The sequence below is a fragment of the Diadema setosum genome, chromosome 2, assembly GCF_964275005.1.
Source record: "Diadema setosum chromosome 2, eeDiaSeto1, whole genome shotgun sequence".
NCBI classification, from domain to species: Eukaryota; Metazoa; Echinodermata; class Echinoidea; order Diadematoida; family Diadematidae; genus Diadema; species Diadema setosum.
The window spans coordinates 8,448,999-8,475,226 of NC_092686.1; the positions used below are offsets into that span (position 1 = coordinate 8,448,999).

The 26,228-nt window shown below is 38.8% G+C and overlaps 1 protein-coding gene across 1 annotated transcript in view; it reads right to left on the reverse strand.

The window, feature by feature from the left end:
• The window catches only part of LOC140246147 (cadherin EGF LAG seven-pass G-type receptor 2-like), a 164,185-nt gene that overhangs the window by 127,341 nt on the left and 10,616 nt on the right, over positions 1-26,228 (reverse strand). The window contains exon 2 of the mRNA XM_072325586.1: positions 24,629-25,393. Within this exon, the coding sequence (XP_072181687.1) occupies positions 24,629-25,393 (765 nt within the window). The remainder of the gene's footprint in view (positions 1-24,628; positions 25,394-26,228) is intronic.

Genomic DNA, 26,228 nt, shown 5'->3' on the forward strand with positions numbered 1-26,228 from the left:
CTTTACGAAAAGAACTGGATACCTGATCGCCCAGATGGGGCCAGGGTACTAGATGGGGCCTACGGTAAGTACATGCAGGCATTTCCAGTAACTGGGCCTGTACAGCCTTTGCAGAGAACCCTCAAAAAGAGTTCCTGAGACGCTCTCCTTCTGAGCCGGGATCATACCTCATCAATTTTCGACTGTCGTTTTTTCGGTCAGGTGCATGCTGTTGATCATCAGAATATCGTATCATTTCCGACAAAAACATCTCAGTTATGCACTTTCTCAACATTGCAGTCGCGGTCGCATTGGCCCTCTTTACGTAAGTCGTACTCATCGCAACCTCAGCATCACTACGTATCATGATCTCAGCAGGTGCAGAAATCGGCTCGAACATCTATTTTTGGGGGAGGATTTCATTGCGGGAGGACATGTCGGCCATACACCAGCAATGGCAAAAGCTCTCAACAATTGATGACGACACAAAGTGTACTCATCCTGACCAATCTGTCTCACAGAATTCTAATCAAATCAGATAAACACATAGATGGATTTATGAAGTCTGTCAGAGCAAGCATGAAAACTGCACCCTCTTTTTCAGGTCTAATTTGTGCTGTTTCAAGCAAAATTAAATTTAACAATCGATGCACTCAAAACATAATTTCTGGCAAATTCAACAGCACTGAATACTGTATTCACTTGAATTCTCATGTCCGCACCTGCGTTAGTGACAGTCAAGGAACATGTCTAAGAAGGTTTTTTTTTTTTTTTTTACTTTTCTTAACTTTGTTCACATTTGGATGGGTTAACTTAGAAAGCCACTTAAGATATCTACAGAAATTCATGTCTACCAATATTTCCAATACTGCGGATAAAGTTGTTAATGCCCTTAATCGAAAAGAGTTCCATCAACACGGCTTCGCAGGAGATTTCACTCAATCTTCATCTAGGATTACATGCTGGGAATCTGCTCATCTACAGAAAACGATGGTTGTTGTATACTGTGACTCATTTGCCTCACGTACAGATTGCCAAGAAAGTCATTCCTCAAAATTTACAAACAGACATATAAGAAAAAAAATTGTGTTGAAACGGGGAAATTCTGCATCTTCTGGACTCATTTCAAAGAACAGGCATGTGTTCATCTGTAATTGTTTCTTCTATTCTTTTTTTTTTCAGACCTCACGTGGAATGATTAACTGTGGGCAGCGGGGGAGGAATGTGGAAACAGACGTAAATATTATGCAGTGAGGAACGAGCCCTGTTGGAAGTAGCGTAAACATTCTGACAGTTAAACTGCTCCGATTCCATCTGCGAAAAGAGATGGAAGAGAAAGATAAAAGAGGGAGAGGGGGACAGACACTTCTCCACGACACCATCTTCTTGGATGTTAATTGTTATGTCTCACTGCACTCATCCCTCTCCATCCCGTATCTAAGCATCTGCTTTCGTAACCAACGTGCATGCATCTTGCTGGCATCCTGTCGCGAGTAAATCACCTTCATATTTTTTGTTCTCGTTGAGTATAGGGCATCAGTGGCCTCGAATTGCAGTTCTTTTGTTTTGATTCAGACGGTAATAATCCTTTGTGCAAGGGCTGTTCAATCAAAGATGAATCATGATAATGTGTTCTAATGGTAGGATGATGGGGAAATCCATTTTAAAGTTCAGGCTTTCTAAACTTTCAACACATGGGGGGAAAAGTACATGAAGTTGTGTGTGTTGTAATGTTTCACCTGCACTACAAATTGAACAATTCTGTCAGCCTAAAGACATAATGCTTTTCTTTCTCATAAAACATGAAGGTAACACACTCCACAGAAATTACATGGTATATCAATGTTATTCTTGTTCTTTTAACACTTATAACATAACTTAGATCCTCTTATTTCACTGATAAAAACCCCATTTATGATACAATATGAAAATATTGTAGTAGTGCAATTTTTCGAAGTAATTAATGAAAGGACTTCATTGTAAGTCCTGGCTAGTTGGAAAATAGATGTGTGGTTTTCTCTTTGAACAATCTTTAAAATCTGAAAACTGCATTCACACCCTTCCTCCTGTCTAGCTATCTCATATCAATAATCTGAGTTAACGAAGGCATGTTCTGTAAGGTAAAATGTAAACATGCTAGATATGGATTGTACTGCAAAAGAGACACATCAATATGTAATGTGCCTTCACAAAAGAGACCCCATGCATGTACCACACAACAACACACAGAATTTATGTTTGCATACCCTACATTGCATGTTTACTTAATCACACAATGATAGTGCAATTGCACTAGTGCAATTGCTCAATGTGACATGCGAATCACACATTCTCTCATTTCCTTGAATTCGGAAAGAAAGGGTTGGCAAAAGAAAAGAGGCGGTGAAATTGCTGATCAAGACTTGATGCGAGACTACACATAACCATTTGGCTCTGAATGGCTGTGGAACTGTGATGTTGCCTCCATACTTGTGTGGAATATGGTTAATGATTTACTAGAACTGCAAATAGATGCATCTCAAGCTGGCTATTCTTCTCTCACACATTATATCCACTCAGGCCGTGATTCATACATTACAAATTTCGGAAGTAACTATGGTCATCTGCTGCCAAAGCACTCCATATATCAGGCTCATTTCTTGTTATGCTTCTTTTCTGTCACTCGTTTATACACCATATTTTCCTTGCTCTTCTAGATCTTCCTTCCTTCCTCTTCCTTCCTTTGTGTGTCTATGAACCTGTTTACTACTTCCATTTATCTATCTGTCTTTTTCCTGTCTATATAATATTTAGCTATCTGTGTATATATCTCTCCCTCTATCTGTCTATCTATCTCTATCTCTCTCTCTCTCTCTCTCTCTCTCTCTCTCTCTATCTATCTATCTATCTATTTATCTACTTATTTATCTACTCATCTATCTATTTATCAATCTATCTATTTATCTATTTATCTATATCTATAGTTCTATCAGAGAGGTGGGGAGAGTTCTATTAAGCTTTCCCTCTGTCCATATCTAGCTACTCTGTTTCTCTTGTTTAATAACAGGAGGTTGTTCCAGTGTCAGAAATATGTCAGTCAACAAATTGTATCAGTCTTATTAAGCTTCTATTTTTTTTTTTTTTTTTTGGCTCTTCATCCTTTATTCCTTCTTCTTTTGGACCCACAACTTATTCTTGCTGCCATAATTTCTATCGCAGCAACCAATAACTCCAAGAAAATCTGGGATGACGTGTGACTGAACGCAACACTGCAATTTGACAAACAGCATACAAAAAGTAACTATCAATCCTACACAAAAATCACAAAAATTACAGCTTACACGAGTTCACTAAATTGACCCAAGCTTGCCAGAGGAAAATATTTGCCGAGATGGTAATTGAGGCCATTCATGTCAGCGACATGGACATTCAAATCATCCTCTTTCCTTTCTCTTTCAACCAGAGTGAGATACTGCACCCTTCGGGCCGTGAATCCTTTGTCCGCTACATGGCGGCTCGTAACTCGTGGGGGACATTTTCTTTTACTCCTGAAGTGTGTGACCTCCGTATGACACAATTGGGTGGTATCAACCCATCCCGCGCATTACGCACACAGACATGGAGATGATCCATCTACAACCTACCAACTCTAGCCTAGCTACTTTATTGTTGATGTGTTTATTTACACGCAGGGTCGAAGGTCAAGACTCTGCCAGAAGAAGCTCCACAAATTGCAGGTAGTTGAAGAAAACGAACACTGGCGGCTTCAAATTTGCTGGACCCGCCTTGGCCCAACCCACTGGATTGTGCCACTACCAGACCCCTACATAACTGCTTCCACATACCCTATAGAGCTCTCATATTTAGAATCAGCCAAGTAGAAAGAGATATATCGCAGCTGTCTCTATCACTGACAAGCCAATATATATTCTCCAGTTGGAAACTTGCTTTAAAGCCACACAATGCTTTTGAAAGTCTACCATAATATACAAATGGTATAATGTCATCCCTATAGCATTACAAACACAAAATACTTTCTATAAAGATATCACACAATTCTGAAATAGAAAAATATTTCTACACATGAAATCATTTCATTAATTAGTATCGTGTAATACTAGCTCTGCATTTGTCACTTTAAACAGTGCTCAAATGATTGACATTTCCTCTTAGCTGGGAAGGTGGCCAATTCTACAGGAGAACAATTTAAAGAATGCATGTTTACGAGCTCTCTGCCCGTATCCCATGGCAACTGCTAAGTATGGTGTACACAAGATTTTTAATGATGGAAGATGTTGGGCTGGTTGGTAGGAATGAACAGTGTCTGGAATAGCAAAGCACTGTCTTAATTCACATATCACACAGAATAATACATGTGTAGGCATATGATGAACCATGAGGTCATGTTGAAAACAAAATGTGGACTGCATCTGTAACTCTGGTGTTGTGTACACATTTCTGCCTTAGCAGTCTTTGTGTACACAGTCTGTTGCCTCGGCTGAGTCATGCAATCCACAATAGAAGGAAATTTGTGTGATCAACTATTTCACAAAGAATCCAGGCATATTCTCTACAAACACTGATTGAATTCCTGCACTAGCTGGGGATTTCAAGACTGTAATCAGTAGCTTTTACGACCACTGTGAAGAGCATTTGATTATCCATGCACGGCATTAATTCTCAGTCTTCCATAGTGTGGCTGTCATCATCCATTTCCCATTCTACATTTGTGAAATCTTGAATGCGACCTGATCTACAGTCCCACTAATCTTGACACGAAATCTTGAAATTTGCCAGTTCCAATTATCACGTTGGCCATGACATATCAACTTTCCTTCTACGAATACTATAGCTACCAGGATTTTTGCGAAACACTATCCATCTAAATCAGTGCGACAAATTCTTCATGAATAAAAATATTTGTCAGTGCATGTGAATTTGTTTTTTCCTGCTGGTTTTTTTTGTTTTTTTTTTGCACTCACAATGCAACATAAAAAGGAGTATTTGGTATTAAAAGTTAGATTAAACCTAGTAAGTCAACTATGACTACTTTTAAGAGGTTCAAATACAATGAAACTATCAAACCTAGTGTCTAATTGACTGAATACATTGATTTGCATTTAGAAATATTGATATCTTTTTCCATTTATGTAAATTGACACATTATCACCATTTAGAGATGCACAAAATGAAAACACTACATGAGGAGTGTTTTCAACAAACCAACAAACACATACCCAGCAGGGAAAAAAAAAAAAATTGTGTACGTCAATCTTGAAATGTCACCCATTCAAAGGATGAACAAAAGTGACATTTTAAGGACTTAACCTAAAACAAGACGAACACACAAACAAAGCTCATTACCATACATGCTATTTTTTTCTGTATAGAAAGCAATTGAGACTTTTTGTATTGAGAATTTATGTCTAAATCTGAATGATTCATTCACCTCTATGCACGTGCATGATATATATTTCTCTCTAATTCTGGTGAAGTACATTTAATCAGATCAACGAAATTTTACTTTATCAATCTTGTTGTGTCGAATGCAGCTCCACAAAGAAGCAAGAATGAGGGATCATCCTCTTTACACAGTGCATAATCAACATGTTGCATTCATCATGGCACTCTCCGGGTTCGTTGCTGAACTGCGTCGTCGTGGGAGACAGACGCAAATCAACTTGGATTCCACGTCTTCTTGCGCAATGGGCCACGTCCAAATTGCATTTGAGACTCTCTCTGGGAGCACGACCCACAGCAAATCCAGTCCATGGAGACAGGAAAAATGGGGGGGAAAATGCAAGGAAACATCACGATTCCTATATGGCCCCTCTCACAAAAAGAAAGGGGAAAAGGGCTTTCAGTCAAATTCACACCATTAGATTTGGTGGCAGAATTAGGGCAACAACAATGAGTCACATATATCTGGGGCCAATTAACCTATTTTGGAGAGCGTCTTCAGCTAGAGAGGGCAAAAAAAAAAAGAAAAAAAGGGGCATGGTTACTCACACATCAGTATCATGCACAGAAACATCTTCATCTTTTGCTTTCCTATGAGTGACCATGTGTGCAGATGGTCCACTTCTTGATTTGTCTGTACCTTTCTCCAAATGCAAGGTATAGTTCTCTTTGACCTATCCCACTGGATGTTTTTATATAATCCTCCTGGAAGTAAACATACAAATAAGTCTTTGGCCCTGAATACTGGCACAGCAGTACTAAAAATTTAGATGCCCCTTATTTAATTGGTCCAAAATTTGAGGAAGATGCGAGTTTAGGAACAATGGAAATTGAAAAGTTTAATGCTTTGTCTACTTTTTGTGCATGTAGTGACTCTTTTTCTTCCATAGGTAGCATGTAACATCTACAGCTTAAAAAAAAAAAAAAAAAAAAAACTTCCTTTCGTTTTTGAAGTCACGGTAAAGCACATACATGGGCACCTGGCTGGCCTCCAGTGTGTCAAGCACACCCTTGTGGAATTTGGGATTTGATGAGTCCAGTGGATACCCTGTACACATACTGACAGACGTATCTTCTCTCCACCACATCGGCATGTTCTCGTCACCCAGTACTCAAACTCCGTAATCAGACAGCTGGCGACAACAATGTTCAAAATGATTTCCACACATCATCTATAAGCAGATGGGGGGGGGGGGGGGGTATTCAAAGTATCAATCAGCTTTCTTGATGGGCAAATTCGATTCCCTTTCCCTGTGACACCAGACTGTCCCACAAATAAATTCTTACTCCAAGACCAAAAATAAAAAATAAAAAAATTAAAAATAGAGCAATGAAGTAGTCCCTATATGAAAACAGCATTGCAGGCTTCAAAGATATACATTTACAATCTCCCTCTACTGATCCCATTATCCAAGATTTAGGTTTCGAAAATCCTATGGGTTTACACATCTGATAATGATGAGCACATCATCGAACATCCACTGACGGTAACCAATGAATTACTTCTATACATGGACAGGAGTGATTCCATTGCTTCCACTTGAAATTTTTGTATGTGCACACACAAAAAAGGTATCGACATCTAAAACATGAAATTGGACATCATCAGCCTTATGTAGATATTATACTGATGTTCAAATGAATTCAATTTGTTCTCTTCTTGTGTACAATATGAAACTTTTTAATCAAAACCGACAGCTGAATGCGTCCCACCCAGAAAACCGAAACAAAAATGAATCCTTGAAATGAGAAAACCCATGCATGATATCAATCTTGTTATTTCCCGCATAATAGCCTTGGCTTCACACTTGCCTTGCATCATTGATTTTGAAACATTTTGTGACAACAGACGCATGCCATTCATAGAGAAAGCACAGAGCAACACCTATGAGTGAGAACTTGCATCATGAATTTTATCATAAAATGGTTCCTGTTTGATAGTCACATTCACGTCTTGAGTTTGATTCATCTCTTCATATTAAGGTTTTTGAGGTAACGTAAACTTCAACAGTTATTTTGTAGCTCATGTACATGCTTTAACCTGCCATTCGTTTTGAATGAAATGGTGGACCTGGGTTTTGTATAATGTTCTACTTGTATTGCCTTGAGCTTGAATAAAGTCATGATTAAACAAAACAACATGTGCCCCTCAGTGAGAAGTAGGAATGACCCCTCCTGCAAAGTTTTCCAGACATGTCTCATCCCTATTGAGAAAGATTTATGGTTTTAAACAAAAATTGGGTCTTCACAGATTTCTGCACATTTTAGCTACATTGCATCTACAGCAACCAATGTGACTATAGGTACCATTTCTTGACTTCACTGACCCAGTTCCTGTGATTTTCCTCTTTTTATTCTTAAATCATCTGTTTTCAGTACATTTGCACATGCAGCAAGTACACCCCGATGGCCCATCAAGAAGGCATCACGTACCTCCGTGCTGAAACACATACGGGGTAATTCCGGCTTAAACAAAAGAGCATCCCCCGGCGGCCGCCTGCCCGACACCGGTGAACTCTGGAAGCCTGTTCGAGGATCCTTGGAGAAAGATTGAACATCACGCTACACTCAGCTACATCTGTTTTGACACTGAGTGATAAGAAATGTTTCCCAGCAGATCTCTCCACTGCTCCTAACTATGGGATGCTGGCTGCCCAGCACTTCATACTAGTTGAGCCGGAGCACATGTCAGGAGGTATAAAACAATGCAGTGTGTGCCACATACACCCTACAGAGCAAGCCCTTGTTATTCTATACTAATCGAATTCATCTTTAACTTTTCCTTCCTTTCCACATTTCTCTATCTTGCCTGAAATAGTTAATCTTTCCACTATTTCTTATCTAACTTGTCTGAAGTATTTGACTGGATTAAGTGTATGCCTCAATCTCAATTTCTATCATAAAGAGTGTTTCACCCTCGTTCAACAAAGATCAGAAGCTCATCATTTTCATAAATAAGTTTGCTTTCATGTAGGTTTCACTATGTTTCTCTTGCTTTTGATCGCTTTGTTAGAATGTACATGATATTGACATTTTTTTTTTTTTTACAATTGTGTGATTATTGTGGTTACATTAATCTTTTCCTTTGAACATAATGTCATAATTGCTTGTTATTGATTACATTATTATAAATAGGGCCTATTGTTCCCATTTCGAGAAATATGAGAAACAATATCAAATTGAATTGAATGAGGTAGAATTATATTCTATTTCTTTGAATAGCCAAAATATACATACAGAAATTTTTAACCAAGGCTAGACAGACATACCATATCAGCTACATGCATCTTGGGCAATATGACTTGAATGCTGTGACTTGTGTACCTATTGAGTAATTAGGAAGCCCTGCAACCATTAGTTTTCAAGATTTCAGTCCCCTCCCCCTCCAACATTCTTCATTCATTGTTAAGAAATCAGATATCATTATCAGGGTTTCCTTCAGTAGCATCAGAACATAATTTATGATTCAAATATTAAAGCGAGGCAAACTCATTTTCGGTTACAAAGTACAAAGTGCATAGTATGAATCATCTACGGTGAATGTGTGTTCATATTTCTTCCTTGACAGTTTGAACAGATCACAAGTTTCTAAATTATTATGATACTGTTAATGGCCCTTTCATGGAATGAATATATAGGGGGACTATATATTCATCTCACTATGGTCAATGATTAACCAACTCTCGCATCCAGAGGTCTACAGAGGCACTGGAATCCGCCTTCCCCTTTGTACAGCTCTTAGGAAGGTTTATTGCCAAGTCCAGTCAAATGCTCAGTCCAAAGTGGGAAATATTTGTCATGCTAATGAGTGCAAATAGTCAAATATATGATGGCACTTCACGCAGCTGAGGCTGTGATATTGAAAACTAATTGCGTCCAATAAAATCGTAATAAGGCCAATAGATTGTCTGAATCCATCCTCAGGAGGGAGGTCTTGACGTTTTACCTCCAAATTCCCCTGATATCAGAGAACGAAATATTCTTTCTCTGACCTCCCTAGTCTGCCTACCCAGACCCACTTTTTTCAGTCTCTTTTAATTTGCCCCCATAGGGTGCCAAGGGGTCAGCAAAAGGTTTGCAGATGTTCTGACAGTTAGCAGTTCCTGATCAGCCATTCCTTAAAACAGCCACAAACAGTGGATTTACTGGTCTGTTGGCACTGTTCAAACAGTATTGAAAATTTGTAATTTTCAATCATAAATCAAAATGTTTGTGATTGTTTTCTTTTCCACAAAGGTCTAGCCTCACATGAAATCTAGTGCATGTCATCAATGGAGTAGGCCTGATGACAAAGACTAGAGATGAGAGGAATCGCCCATGCCCACTCCACTCAGGGTAAATCCAATTCACCATTTCTTTTGTCCTTGCATTAAGGTCAAGCCATCCAACCTTCTGCATACCTTCCAGGATGCAAGGGACTTGTCTTAAAACTTGAGGGTGTACAAGGGGTGCAATGTGTCACCCCCTCGGGTGCAACCACCACCAATCAGACAGGCACTACAAGATAATCAGAGATGAAATCACTGAGTCGCTGAATGTTTTATGACACCAGAAACGCCACATCCTCAACTTCCACCCTGTACAAGAGCTGTAATGGCCACCAATGATCAACATACCTTTCACGGAACCATAACTCAATGGGACAACTCTGTCACAAGGCCGTGGTTTAGATTCTTCCCCATTGCCAACCCCGTATCAAAGGAAGTTCCGCCAATTATGTTTCTCAGTGATCCCAATAACAGGTATTGTAAGGGGATTAGGAACGAAACGTATCTTCAAAGTGAATGTAGGGTGTGCGGGTGGGTGACTGCACTAAATTTACCAAAAATTTTCAAAGTGTATCACCGTAGAAGCCACTGTATATTCACACATATTCCTGGAAGAGATGTTATCGATAGAAGTCTCTCAATAATCCACCGACATTAGAGGTAGACAAGAAAATAAAGTTTAAGATCAGTCTCATGATTCATTGAATATTTTCCTTCTCTAAATAAGCAGCTGGCCTCAGTCTACTTATTTTTTTTTCTTTCTTTCTTTTTATGCTCAACAAAATACCTGGTAGAAGACTCTAGGGATTTGGCCGGCCCAGACATTCTGCTGTGTGCCATCTGTGAGAGCTCGCTCCGATACATTTCAGCTGCGCCATTGTTGACGTGTGTAGGCATGGCATCAAATAAGCTTGTCAACGACCGACAACTGCAAAATCAATCTCAAGACTTGGCCATGTTATCAAACACTGGTGAAAAATTGATCCCAACATGGTCAGGGTCGATAATAAACTGCCTCCTAGAAGAACCGACAACCCTCAAATAGTTTACTACCGCAGGTCAACCAAGCAGCAAAAGATTAGTAGACTAGCAGTAAAGTCATAATTCTCAGTTAGACTTTTACACCCTTCAGCGGAGGACAAAAATAATTTCTGTAGGAATATATTAGGTAAATTTGTTCCATAAACTAATGCAGATAACTAAATAGAGCAATGCCACTTTCATTCAAAAGTCCGGAAAGCTATTCATAAAGCAGTTAACATCTTTTCTGCATCACCTCAAAGGTACAAATCACAGTGTTGACTTTCATATATCAATATTCTTAAAACCCTTAGAGACTCTTGAGATGAAACAATTGGCTGGTATGGTAGGTAGTACTGGAATGATTTATAATGGTGTTCTACATCCAGGTTAGCCTCTTCAATGTTATCGCCATTCTTCAAGATGGTCCTGCCACTATCATCATCTCACCAAAGCCTGGTACCAGTTTTAAACTTGGGTCAAGAAGGACAAAGTGGGATAAACACTTTGTCTAAGGATATACATGTGTATGTACCAGACAAGACTTGATCCAAGGATCTCTTCTTCATAAGTCCAGAAGCATTTCCACTGCACCACACCATTCCATCTAATGTATATCAAATCTCATTTTCAGTGTGCAGAAAAATCATACACACAGAGATTAACAGGCTCCCAATCCTGCCTGGGTTATGGAAAGGAGATGGCCATGGCAACAGTAACTGAAGTGCAACATGCTGGGTCCTCTTTTCCCCTCATCCGCCCAGCAGCAGAGTGACAGGCGGGACATCTCCCCCCTCCATGCTCAGACATTCCACTCTTGTCCCCATCTTGAGGTCATGGCAGAGTGTCTGGTGTAATCACTCCGGCCCTTAACATAGCCCCAGCAGAGATCCCCCTCACTGATAAGAGGCCGTTTGATCACCCCAGGTAGGATTTTGTTTTCTCCTCTGTCTTTAGATGGGGTTTGCCTTTCTCATTCCAACCATGGAGCTACAATGGCTACCTCACTCCCTCTCTTTCTCCTACAGTGGTAACATGCACTGTCCTAAGATGTGTATCGAGACTCCCTGGTGTGATGAGTGTATGAGCACTTTGTACCACTGCCATATCTTCAGCATCCAAACTGCTGTCTCCCTGCCAATTCAAGCTCCTTTAACATGCACACACATAAACACACACTCAGATGGACTAAATGAGAATGCTACCACTACTACTACCAGTCAGGCAAGCACTATTACCTGCATCTCTCACAGGTACTTTCTACTTACTTCAGGAGGAGAGTTTCGGAATAATATATTGTGATGATATGTTCATGTATGATTTGTACCACTGAACACATTTCACTCAGATCTCTTCCATAGAAACTCATTAGACTGAAATTGAAGCGAGATATTTAATTCAATTCGACACAGCAAAAATTGAATTTGTTAAAGGCAATGGAAAATTTGGTTAGAGCACTGGTACCCTGAATGCAAGCACACACAACTATTATGTGGTGGCCTTGAATTCTAATACAAATGTCTCGGTGAAAGCAGAATTACATGTCACTGTGCTCTCATTATTGCTGTGTCTAACAAAATTCTTCTATAGAAACCAAATATTGTAAATCTGAGCTCACTTCTCTTCATAATCTCATATCATAATTTTACATCAAAATCTGACCTTTTAAAGAATTAATAATATTTTGCTAAGTCATAATACAAAGTAACTGATACTAATTAAAAAATAATCACATCATCATTTGCAGAAAATGAATTGAAAACAACTTCAAAAAAAAAAAAAACAATCGATGCTGTTAACACAGTGTATAAATGCAATTTTCAGCATTTGTTTACAAAACACATAATCAGATGGTCAAACAACTTCACACACCCATGGGGTAAATGTAAGTGGAATATCACCTAAATGCATGCAAGTAAATAAAGAGACCTTGCCATTCGGGTGTTGCCTTTGATCCTATGTCTAGTTTTACAACAGTTTGGTGGCGAGGAAATAACCTTTATAGTTCACCTCCCCCTTCATAGCCATCATGACTGCCCATCAAGTGTTCCCATCTTGTAGGTTGCATCACTTGTAAAGCCTGAGCGTGTGTGCCTTTCGCAGGGCTCAGGTGCACTACGAAATGGAAAAATTAGTCATGGGGGCACAACCTTAGTCTAAATAGAAGCATTAGCACTCAAATAGATTACGTGTCTATCATTGGAGAAAGCATGTGCGCTGCTGCCTTTCATATACAGCATGGGATGAAGTGTAAATCTTTAACTGCACGAAATGGCATGCCACTTGTGACTTAATGTCTGCCATTTTTTGATGTCATGTTTCATGTCACAGTATTTCCAAATGCTGCAAAGTGAATACTAAAGAGCATAAAAGAGCTATCTCTATAGATCCATATCTGCATATCATATATTCTGAAATGGTATCGTAAAATAAATCAGCATCTAAATCAAGTGATGGTTCTGGTGCATGTTTTTATTACATTCATTTTGAGTCAAGAAGAAAAAATTGTGCAGAATGTTTTTCCCCATCTTGACACTTGGCCTTCTAACTTCCCCTGTAGCATTTCACTGCAAAGTCATATTTGTTTAGGTTTAATCATGCTGTAGCAACAGTTCTATAGCTGTATTGAATCCATGATAAAATATCAGAGCTTGTCTTGCACCTTTGAACTCTGCAGTGTTTGCAGTGCATAAGTTTGGCCCAAAATGTTAGTCTAAATTACATTCCATCTCATGTTCCCTCTCCTACTGTAAAATTCAGGGTGGGGGGAGTTCTTTCCCTATTATCTTCTTGTCACATTTATTTGCAGAACATCTTATTCACCACACAGTTTTGCTCCATTTCCTCATGACAAATTTACCAATTAAGATTGGGTGAAGAGTATAAAATACTCAAATAGTCTGAGCTATGAAAATAGAGAGATTGTACAACACTGTATACAATCAATACCATCACACATAAATCTATCTTCTTTCTTTAAAAACAGGCAACCTAAGAAAAAAAAAAACTGGCTTCATATAATCCTTTTTGTGTCATCAGTGACTGCATGTTGAATTTTCCATAGGTCATTTCACAAATGATAATCTTACATGGATTGAACAGATTGACGACCTAGAAACAAAACTTCACAAAATGCAGCTAGCATTAATAGAAATTAATAGAGCCCTTTCACGAAAAGCACAATTTATGCAGAGTCAAGTCATCTCTGGCAATATTTCTGGTTCAGGAAAGTAAATGGCAATATCTGATAATTCCCATCAAACCTGACAGTCTGTGTCACATAATGAGTATGACGCCCCTCATGGACATAAACCGCAGACACTCGCTGAAAACCTAGCAGTCGCTGTTAATTTTTAGGCTGCCAGTTCATTGCCAAGAGGGAGCAATGTGTTTAGCATTCCGCGTGACAGATGGTTCCAATCATGACGACTTTTACCCAGAGGTGAGAACGAAGTAATGAAAGCACATCTCCAGTTAAAAACAAGAAAAAAAGGGAATAATTCAAACTTCGAGGACATAATTAAGAACAAGGATGTGTGACAGAGTGAAAGAGTTGCCTCGGGTTGTATACAACTTGTCTTTGTTTACGCAGCATTATGAAGTTATTTCTCTAATATGAAGCCATTTTATGATTTGAAGCATTAAAATTCTATGTTAAAATGCTGTCGTATTATCTGCCCGTCCTCCACCGAGTCTAGTGACTGTTTGTTTTGTTTTTTTTTTACTTTTCATATTCAACTTCAGACAGCATTTAAATGTACATTTCATTTTCATTTTCATTTAATTTATTGTTTTTTGTACTTTTTCATACACAAATTTTACAAAGAAAACATAATCAAGATAATGATGAAACTCTAAGGGCACATTTTGGCATTGAGATATTAAAACACACAGGCTTATCAAAATCAATGCACAATATAGATTTATTTTCTTTAGTGGAATGTTTGATGGGGTTGCAGGGGGTGACATACAAATTGAAACTTGAAAGTGTGACAACCTTTTCAATTTAATTTTTAAGGAAAGCTTAATCATTTCAAACAGAAGAGTGAAAGGGATGCAAGAGAATTTTAAGATCTTTCAAAAACAACATTTATGTTCTTTGTGACTTACATCACAAGCTAGAAACAATGTGAAGATTATCGAATGCCGTATTGTTGTAAAAAATACCACAGAAGAAATCCACAGGCATATCTAAAAGCCATCGTAACGCATGGCTCTTCTATTCAATCCAGCTGAATATCTGATCATATGAATGATCATTCTTGATTCTGTCTTTGACACATTGTTCTTGGATGGGGAGTCTCAGAGGGGGTTTGAGAGAAAAGAAAAATGGTCCCAAACAAAAAAAGGAAGAATCCCCATAATGGCTCAGAGGCTTCTCAAGTCAATCACTCACCACTCGTGGCCCCGGCTGCCTCCTAGGTGCAATTATGCCGAGCGCATGAATTCGTGTTTTTCGCGCCGTTTCAGTCAAATTTCACAGATCAATTTCCTGTATGCAAAGTCTTCTCCCTCCTTTCGCTTTTTCATTCTTTCTCTGCTAGCTCGCTCGCTCTTTCGTTCATTATTTTCACGTCACCTGGGACAGGCCATGATTCATCATTCAATTCTCAGCAAATTTTTCCCTCCAACATCTACAAGGCGTCTTCAAGCGAGAGCTTATACCAGAGATAAATTCTTCCGACTGCGGGGCGTTTCACACAGATGATCTCATATCTTGAGCTTCTAAAACATGCAGTCATGTGATCCGCTCTCGCACCTGTCCTCAGCTTCCAATGGTGATCAATACGTACTGATTGCGGAATCATCCAATCACAGACACTATCCATGTGAATGAATTCATCAATTCTTTGAGGAATTACATTGTGGCGGGTTACAATTATAAATCATTCCATAATGCGTTGAGGCAGGTGGTGATTTTGAGTTCAGTAACAATTTTTGGTACATTGTATGTGATAATAAATGGTTTAGGGATTAAAAAAAAGCAAAAACAGTATCACAAAATATTCCTAAGGTACCTGATGGCATTTTATTACACTTCTTTCTACTTAATTTTGGAGATTTCCATACTTAAAAACTGAAATGACATTCATCATTATATTTTTGAAGACTCCCAAATTGTCTCTGCATTCACTTGCCCCAAACACTTTCTATTGCACTAAAGTGACATGTTCATTTTTATGAAAATGACAAATTGATCTCTCCCCCCCCCCCCCTTAACACAAGTGATAATGCTGCTTTTAAAGGCCCACTAGTGATGGGAGACTACAATGTACTTGGAAGGTTTAAGTCGATCTTCATTCGCTACCCAACGGGGTACATTCGTAAAGTGCGACTAGCGCAGGCACGCTAGAACAGAACAACCTGCCAGCGAATATTCGACGTGCACCTAAGTGTATGCTCATTGGTAATGTTCAACTCACAGTCAAGATTCTTAGGTTGCTTGTGTGCTGCCTACAAAGATGTATACAATTTGTTTCAGAATTTCACAAGTACATCTGAATAGGGCCACCCTTCACAATCAAAATACACAGTCTCTCCCCTCTACCAAGTCTTTGAAGCTACAAGTACAATCTACAAATTTGGAGTTTAAATGAAGGCAGTCTCTTTGGTAAAGTCTTGCCAATTAATGATTACAAATTGTACTTTATGGAGCAAAATAGTTTAAGTGGCCACCTTTATTCTCTACATGCATTACAAAGGGAAAAAACACACAAAATTCATTTGCACAGTGCCCAAGTCCATCATCAAACTAAGTAACAGTCAACATATTTTTTTTTTCCGGGACAAGGCACACGTTCTCTGCATTCCATTCACTAAAGTGTACACACTCACACTTTGCACTGAGTGAAGCCTTGCAAGTGCCCTGCTGTTATCCAACACAGCAAAGATCAGAGGACACACTTAACTGACCACTGACCACTGCCGCGCTTGGAATCGTGCACATCATGGCTTATGCCCACCTGAAGGGATACACTGACCGATTCGCCTAATTGGTTTGACAACAGTCATTATGGGGCAAACACTCAATGGCAAAAGAAAAAGACTGAGGGGGGGGGGGGGGGGGAAGAGACCAGGGACAGAGATAGAATAAAATGTTGACAGAAGGCACAACACGATATATAAACAAGCCATGTACTTTGGTCCGCTCTGCATTAAAAGCAAAAGACATTGAGTTTCCCCTTGTAGCCAATGGATGTAACAACTCATTGGAAAACAGCCTTGGGGCAAGAAATGTAGCCTCACTGACTGCTGACTGTGTTTAAAAACAATATTTGGATGTTAAATGTGTCACAAAAAAAAAGGGATCTAGCAAACATGTCCACAAAATGTTTCAATGTGCAAAAAAAGAGAAGGATGATTGTAAATTGGCCTGTTGAACTATAAGGACTTATACGAGGATGCACGACGTTATAGTTGAATGCTTCATTACCACCATCTGAAGTGGGAATGTACGAGTATCAGAATTCCACAAGTGAAAAGAGAAACAAAAACAAAGAAAGAGTGAAACAATAAGTCCTGGATCACATTATAATTCATTCAGATTATTGAAATACTATGAGTATCTCTATTTAATACAATTTTGAAGGGTACGTAGATCATGCAGGCAATGTTAAAAAAAAAAAAAAAGATTTCTTTTTTGTGCATGTGTCTGGGAAATAAGAAATGACTTGAAGAAAATGCAGTCTTCCAAACTTTTTACTTTTGAAACTTGGCATTAGTATTAAATTATCAAGGTGGTTAACCGAAAGAAAGATGTGTTGCAACAGATTCAAATGAGTTGGAGGCATTCTACAGAGAATAACAAGATGTAATGCATTCACATGATCATCATGAAATGACACTATCGGGGATGGAACGGAGATTAAAAGCAATTTGGCTGAAGTGACTTCAGAGTCATTATGTTTAAAAGCCTCATCAACCTCAACCACCATTACGTTGAGTCATCCAAGGTGCTCGCCAAAATTTCAATTTGTTGGATGATTTTATGGCACTGTTATGTAGCAGAGTACTTTTAACCCTTTGTGTATGCTTTGAGTGTCTATTGGCACAGAAAACACCACAGTGTGGTGCACACTGTCCAATGTCCCTAGCACACAAAGAGTTAAAATATGTATGTTCTGTCCGGCATCATATTCCATGCATACCTAGACTAATACATCATATCTGGCTATATGTTCAAAATCATCATATTAAACTACACATAACACAAAGTTGATGCTTGTTTTTACCAATAATTTAGGCTAGTGAGGACGATTTTTGTCAAAACATATCAATTTTTAGATCATCAGTGTAAAAACATGCTGTACAATCAGAACAAACAAAAAATGACTAAATGACATTGAAATAGCGTTTTCCTTTCATATTTTCATATGGTACAATTTACAAGTCACCATGATGATAGCAAAACATGACCAGGATTCTTTAACCGCAGCTTGATATTGGCGACACAAAAGAACAAACAATCACAAAGAACGAGAGGGGGAAAGAGAGAGAGAGATTTGCTTGAATGATTACTGGATACAAAATTGGGTAAATGAAAAAAAAAAACACACACACAACTTGCACATAATAGTACACTCATGTTATGTACCTTTGCAGGCTAACTGTAGTCGTCAATTGAGCAACATGGAACAATGGGCGAACGATTTGGGAATCATGGCTGTGGATGGGTTGTTCTCTACAAGACATTGTATTATTGAATACTAAGTGAAGCCAAATCTACCCAAATGGAAAGGCAAACATTTATATAAATTGTAATTGTTCTGTCTGTAAATGTGGATGAAATTTTCCTGTACATCAGTATGCTTGTAGATATCATTTCCAGGAAAAAAAAAAATTACATTCTACAAACAGATTTCAACATTTTCAAAGCTACTTTATAGTTGTTTCATCATTCTGATAGAATGTTTTGATGTTAATACTCCAGAGCATCAATTATCACCAATGTAACTGGTACATATTCCCCATTTATTTGTCCCTCCTAAAGTGTGGAAATTCATAATACCCTTATACTTCCATTTCCCCTTGATAGATGTGATATGGAAATACAGTATTGTACAGCACAGGGTTCAACAGACTAGTTATCTCTCTGAGCATTGCATGACCACCAACTGGGATTCTTTTATCCCTGCAGGGTTGATATAGAACCATGCTAATTACTCTACAATAGTGGTCATTGTCAAAATCTATCCAAGAAAATCCTAACTGCTTTCCACGAAGCCCCAAGAACAATAAGCTTTTACGGAAGAATGAAAGTGTTATGAAAGACTGAGAGCATAATTTATACTGTACAACAGAACACTGACAGTGGTATGGAACCAAAAAGTATAGAGTGGATCGCAAAATGTGTTGTTGGTGAATGGAATACAGAAAGTGATATAGAAAGCAGAAAGCGTAATGGAGGCAATTTAAATGACCACCAACTGGAATTCTTTTATCCCTGCAAGGTTGATAGAACCATGCTAATTACTCTACAATAGGGGTCAATGTCAAAATTCATCCAAGTAATCCTAACTGCTTTCCATGAAGCCCCAAGAACAATAAGCTTTTACGGAAGAATGAAAGTGTCATGACAGATTGAGATCATAATTTATACTGTACAACACAACACTGACAGTGGTATGGAACAAAAAAAGTACAGAGTGGATCGCAAAATGTGTTGTAGGTGAATGAAATACAGAAAGTGACATTGAAAACAGAAAGTGTGATGGAGGCAATTTAAATGAGGCAACTGGAATTCTTTTATCCCTGCAGGGTTGATAGAACCATGCTAATTACTCTATAATAGTGGTCATTGTCAAAATTTTATCCAAGTAAATCCTAACTGCTTTCCATGAAGCCCCAAGAACAACAAGCTTTTACAAAAGAATGAAAGTGTTATGACAGATTGAGATCATAATTTATACTGTACAACAGAACACTGACAGTGGTATGGAACCAAAAAATGAAGAGTTTCACTTCGTTTCACTTCGTCACATGAAGACCTCGCTTCGTGTGACAAACGATTAACCTTATTCCTACAGTGAAGAGTTTGTTTGCAAAAACTGATAAGTCCATATTTGTCAAATGGAGGTATTTGCGATTAAAGGTCAAGAAAAATAAAGAGAATAATAAGAAAATTTCTGCAGCTTTTGACCATAACTTCAAAAATATACCTTTATATGTAGTGACCAATATATCATTTAAAAGGTATTATTTTGTACTTTATGACAGAGACCGTACTTCAAAATCTTAAAAAATGGACTTATTGGTTTTTGCAAACAAACTCTCTTCAAGTACAGAGTGGATTGCAAAATGTGTTTTTGGTGAAATGGAATACAGAAAGTGATACAGGAAGCAGAAAGTGTAATGGAGGCAGTAATAAATGAACTGAGAAAATAAAAAAGAACATACAGTCTCCCATTGAAAGATGCATACATGTAGAATTCCTGCATGTATGCGATAAAGATCCCATATAAAGCACTTTAGAACACATACAATGCTATTTTAATTGTTCCAGAGAAAGTGATACACGTACATGTAGAACACATGAAATGTTACTGAACATGGAGAGTTACGGATCCTAGAGATGGTCGTTACAGAACACATAAACTGCTCTGGATCTTACAGAATATGTTATCTAACACAGGAAATGTTAAAGTTTCAACTCAACAGGGTGGATTTTGGACAGAGACGATGAAAGGTGACATTGATTCTGGATGGCTTATTGGCCCATCAAAGGCACCCATTCGGTGGACTACACCTCACCCTATGGCTGTACAGAACAATAGGCAGATTAGTGAGATCATTTTCACGACACTCTTAACTCTCCTAATCCCCTTCCTCTCACTGCTACCCCCTCCTCTTTTTCTCCCTTCTTCCTTATCTCTTTCTTCCGCTGGAAGAAGCCTAGCTGCTGAGTTGTGTGAAAACATGAGGACAGGGGGGATTGTTTTCATCCACCAGACAGTACGTGTATTGATCGGGACTAAAGAGGATCTTTCCCCCACGCCTTTGTTACCAGTGCTCGGCATCGACCCAGGATTGGAAGCGTCCTCCGAGGGGAAAAAAAAATGGTGGGTATAGGGGGAGATGTACAGAACTTAATGCTAAGAAGTACACATTGTGCACATTGCAAAGCTACTGGAGTTCATTCTGACCGAAACACACATTATGAATAGCCCTACTCACCCATTCATAAGCGAGTCTCACCCTGAATCATACCGCCATACATTATAATCAGTCCATTTTTCCCTCATAAAACCATTTTTCTGTTACATCAATGCCTTCCCTCTTATTCTGGGCTGCTGACATTTGGAATGAGAGTGTTCAAATGTAACATGAAGTGCTTGTGAGGATTTTAGGTATTTCCTTTGTATCAAGCTTTTGTATGGGAATCAAAACACTGAATCCTAAATGACACTATTGCACCTTTTTACCCAAATGCTTTTCTGATTGTCTGGCCCATTAAAGGGTGTGTACAGTTCTGGTCGAGGTGAAGATTTAGCTTTTAACGTTTTGTGAGATATACAGAAACCACTCTATGAGATGTCAAAGAGCATGCAGTTCTAAGGGGTATCAAAAGTTTATTCGATGAAAATCGGTTTTGAAATGGCTGAGATATCCAAAAACAAAATGAAACAAAGAGATACTAATAAAGTTGGGGCATGTCGCCTTTTATTATTAGCACTTTTTGGGATATCTCAGCCATTTGAAAACCAATTTTCATCAAATAAACGTTGAATCCATCTTAAAATTACATGCTCTTTCATATTTCATAAGAGGCTTTTCATTATCTCACTTCGGAATGTTCAAAACATGAATCCCTACCTCAACCAGTACTGTACAGTCCCTTTCAGAATGAATAACAATTAGACGGTGACTATCTGTCAAATGAAAAACAGCTTTTGCCACGTTTTATCATGCTAAATACATTCTCCATCTCAATACTCATTGCAAAAAATAAGTCATACACTTATCCTTTTGTTAAAGGATTTTTTTTTTTTTTTTTTTTTTGGGGGGGGGGGTAAATATGTGCTCCACTGATAACTCAGTAACATCTGAAACATTCATGGGTGTATTCAGTGGCTGCATCCACAAACTAGCAATATCAAGTTCAGTACATATACTTTTTTCCCATTATTAACCCCTTCCTTGCCAGGGACTTCAGACAGTGCATACAATGCTATGGGGTTTTCTGTGCTAATCAGCACTTGGAGCACTCAAAGGATTAAAGACATCTAGGCACCTCAGGACATTACGCAGACACTGGAGAGGAGCCATCCAATCGTAGCATCTTCTAGCAGTGCATCAGGATCACGTTTCAAGGGACAGGTGCACTGGAAGACGAAAGTCTGAGTTTCTTTGACAGGCACACATACAAAAAAAAAAAGGAGGATTGATACGTCGCAGCTCCTCACCAGTAACTACAATCTCCCCCATCTCACCAGGATGAGCAATCTCCACTGTCTTGCTACCATCTTCCGCACACGGTGATAAAAAACAAGGATGGCTGAGGCCGGGGGAGCGTATCTGAAAGCCTCACTGACAAGTGGGTCGTGTTCCGAGATTGCCCAAGTGCCGTCTCCGTATGGGAATCACGTTCAAAATTGTGTCTGCGGCTGGGGATTTGTTTATTGGTGCAAGACCGACAAGGATATACAAGTTGCTGAGGCCTACAGACTATACTGCGACTTCCAAGCATATCATCCTCTCCTTTCTTCATTAACCCACTGGTAGCCAATTCTCAAAGTGAACCTCTCCACCATCTTGCCTGAAGTGTGTCAGACTGTCTGTGTGGTTTCACATACATGTATTTTCTTCTTGTGGTCCCTCTACAGCCCTTTTGGACAATTCAATATCTGCTTATTTTCAAATAAAATCAACAAACAAACAATCAACAAGCACTCATCCTCTGGATAATTCCTAAGCATTCACATGCAACGTCTGCTTTCTAAGGGTTCATACAGATTTTTATCCTCAATTTCACATCTGACAAAACAAAAATGAATTAAACTAACAAAAGAAATTGACATTTCTGTGGTAGTTTAAATTGGGTTGGCAAAGGATGAAAAAAGTACCTCTCCAGCTTTGATATATATATAGATATAAAGATAGACAGATCAATTGAGAGAGAGAGAGAACAAGAGGAGGAAGGAAGATGGATAGATATTCTTCATATTCTCCTCTTTAATATTCCATATTCTCCACAGCTCTCTCCTACAGGTAGCAAGTACATTTCCTGTTGCTCATTACTCTAGTTTCTCATATTATTTCTCTTAATAATACCCAAACAAAGATAAAAGATTTCTGCCTCTTTCATGTCATGTCATAATGACATTCTGTCAGGCCTGTAGTGTACCACTCTTGGGCATCCAGCGGAAGGGAGAAGGGGAAAAAAATGATGGAAAAGGAGACTGCATAATAAAGAGAATGCGGAGGATTAGCCTGATGAGACATGATTAACGACAGGTGACAAAATACCACCGCGGCTTTCGCCTCGCTAGACGCAATCTTGCCGCTCATCCGCCCGTTTCTCCACTGGCTACATGCCGGTATGCAATAGCCACAATGACTCATGGGCTTTAAGTGCTCCCAAAAAGCGAAATGCCATTCTCTAACTTCCTGTAACTCCATGTAGCATCTACCTTTAATCAACATTTGGGTATTATTACTATTGTGTGACACTGAATGGAATGTACGATGCAGGTGCATATATTCTATGACATCATTACGAAATATAAAACATTTCTGTAAAAATTCTTCTTTTTTTTTTAAATCACTTTCCATGTGGTACTGGTCACTTCTGGCCCTTTCCCTTTTTGCTTATTTGTTGAATAGTTTTTTACTTTTAAACAGAAGTTAAACCACTGAATGCTAATGCTAAATTCCATAGAACCTGGCTGCCATGATTTGATGTTTATAAGATGATCTGTCATTCCACAATACGCTTTGTCTGTTCATGTTAAGAACCACCTCCCTTGCAGTGGCACGCGATAAAGCAAGTTATAATAATTGTGGTACTCAACAAGTCCAAGATGCCATACAGCCTAGGTTTACAGTAATTGAAAGGGGCAAAAAAAAATATGTTCCCATCATACGAGATGGGTGAGCGGGAAAAACAATTCTGCTGCATTTGTAACTATGGTGATGATGAGTGATGAATTCATCCCATCTTGAATTTCACTGATGATGGGGAGATGGGCTGCCCATTGACAAGGCGGCTAATCCTTCATTCAAGCACCGAAAAATGGAATGCAGCTGCCAGTTCTTATTCCACTTTGCGGGCAAAACATGCAGCTTCTGGGGCAATGAATTGCGGCAAATCAAAAAAAAAATATTTCTGTCGGATGTCTTCCGAACAAGGAGGTTAGTAAAGACTTCAGTTTTTTTGTTTTTTTGTTTTTTTGGTCATCTCTAGTTATGATGACTTAATAGTAAGGAAGGCACTGAAAACTCCTTTGCATGGCTGCTGTCGAAGGAAATGAAACACACTTTACAAAGTATGCTAGTTCAAAAAAGTTATGGACCTTGAAGGTCATACAATAAAGCATAATTAACTCCAATTTGGCATATTATTGTTCAAATACTTGCAAAACACACATACCACTGGAATTTGCTTTACCTGAAAAAGAGGACTTTAGACAATCCTTTCAGTGTATTACGCTTTGTTGTGGGTAAAAACTTGTTGAAAAACTAGTCATTTACCATCTTGGTGAAGTGATATATCAAAAAAAGAAAATGATATTTGAAATGAAGCACGGGTCCCTTGTAAAACCCTTCATTCTGTAGGAGGTTAACTTGTATGAAGGTTGACTGCGTGGTAGGTTCAAACTAAGAATGCAGTCATCTACATGCAGTGACAATCATCAGGAGGATGAATTGGATAACAGCACCCAGCTCAAGACAGGCATGCATCAGGAAAAGAGAAAGAATCTCACCTGTGACTTTGACGGTGAACTGGATGGTTTGAGGGATGTCAGAGACTCTCAGACTGGGGTTCAGCCTAATTCCTCCAGTGGTTGTATTCAGCAGCAGGTGATCCTGATCGTTTCCGTTGATGATTTCATATTCCAGGGTGTCTGACTCATCAGGATCTGTCGCGGGTACCCTTCCAATATCTCCTTCAAGGAAGTATCCTTCATAGTTGTTGAAAAAGATCTCAAAGTCCCCAAGAATGGGCGCGTTGTCATTGACGTCCGTCACCCTGATGTAAACCGTTGCTTCTGCAAAAAACGGAACGTTGGTCGCATGGACGACCACCTCGTACTGGTTGCGGGCCTCGTAGTCAAACATCTCCAATGATGTGATCAGTCCAGAATCTGGGTTGATCTCGAAGAAATCCTGGTCGCCTCTGACGATAGTATACTGGATGAGTGAATTGAACCCGGAGTCTGGATCGGTTGCTGTCAGTTTCATCACCTGCTCTCCGGGTATGCGATTCTCTCTGATCGTGACAAAGTATTCCCGTTCAGAAAACGACGGAGGATTGTCGTTGGTGTCCGTGATTTCCACATCGACCATCACCGAGGTGCTCAGCGATGGAACGCCTTGGTCGTAGGCATAAGCCACCAGGTGGTACTCAGCCCGAGACTCGCGGTCCAGCATGGAAGCGACACGGATGACCCCAGACGTTTCATCTATGGTAAACCGCCCACCTCCATCATTCCCGCCTTCAAATGTGTACTTGACTGCACTGTTCATTCCTGTGTTCAACAAAAATAAAAACAAACATGATATAAATACTACACAAATTCTGTTAGAAATATCACACAATGAATAGAGAGCTCTGAACAACATTTAAATGACAATAACATATTACTGTCTGTTCCTACAGCTATGAAGAGCAATTTGAAGTAAACTGAAGTGGAGACAACAGTGACATGCCATTTTGCTCATTTCTGCTTCTTAAAGCTCTGAAAAGAATATGAAAAAGGGACGTAAACACACTTACAAATATATGTCAAAAAAGTGAAATATATTCATATCACTGGATCATATGTTCTCACATCTGAGTCATTTATATCTGACTTATCAAAATTATTCATCCAAACAATATGTAAAAAGGCATTTCAACCGCATGAAAAATTTGCAAATGAAAACTAAATCATCTATTAATTAGTGTACCACCCCCCCCCCCAAAAAAAAAATGGTTAAATGAAAATGATACTTCAAATCAACCATATGCAGGTCCTGGCTTAACATTCTGTCTTGTGTATGTGGTAGTCATGCCTGCATGTACGAACATATTTTTGTACTATGATCATACAATATTGACACAGTTACATGATTATGTTACTTTTGTGCATCATTAGCACTCCTACTGAGTAAACACAAGGGTGTTAAAAGAACAAAGAATGCATCTCTATGATAACATGCACTTGGCAAAGCTTCGAGTAGGTTATCATTACTCAGATATTATGGCAATCGAGTCTCTTGAAAGACATGAACATCCAAACTTTGTACCCGATAACAATAAGCTAAGAGCAGTGCTCATGTTGTATTCGGTCATCACACTGCATATTTGGGTTGATGAAAAAA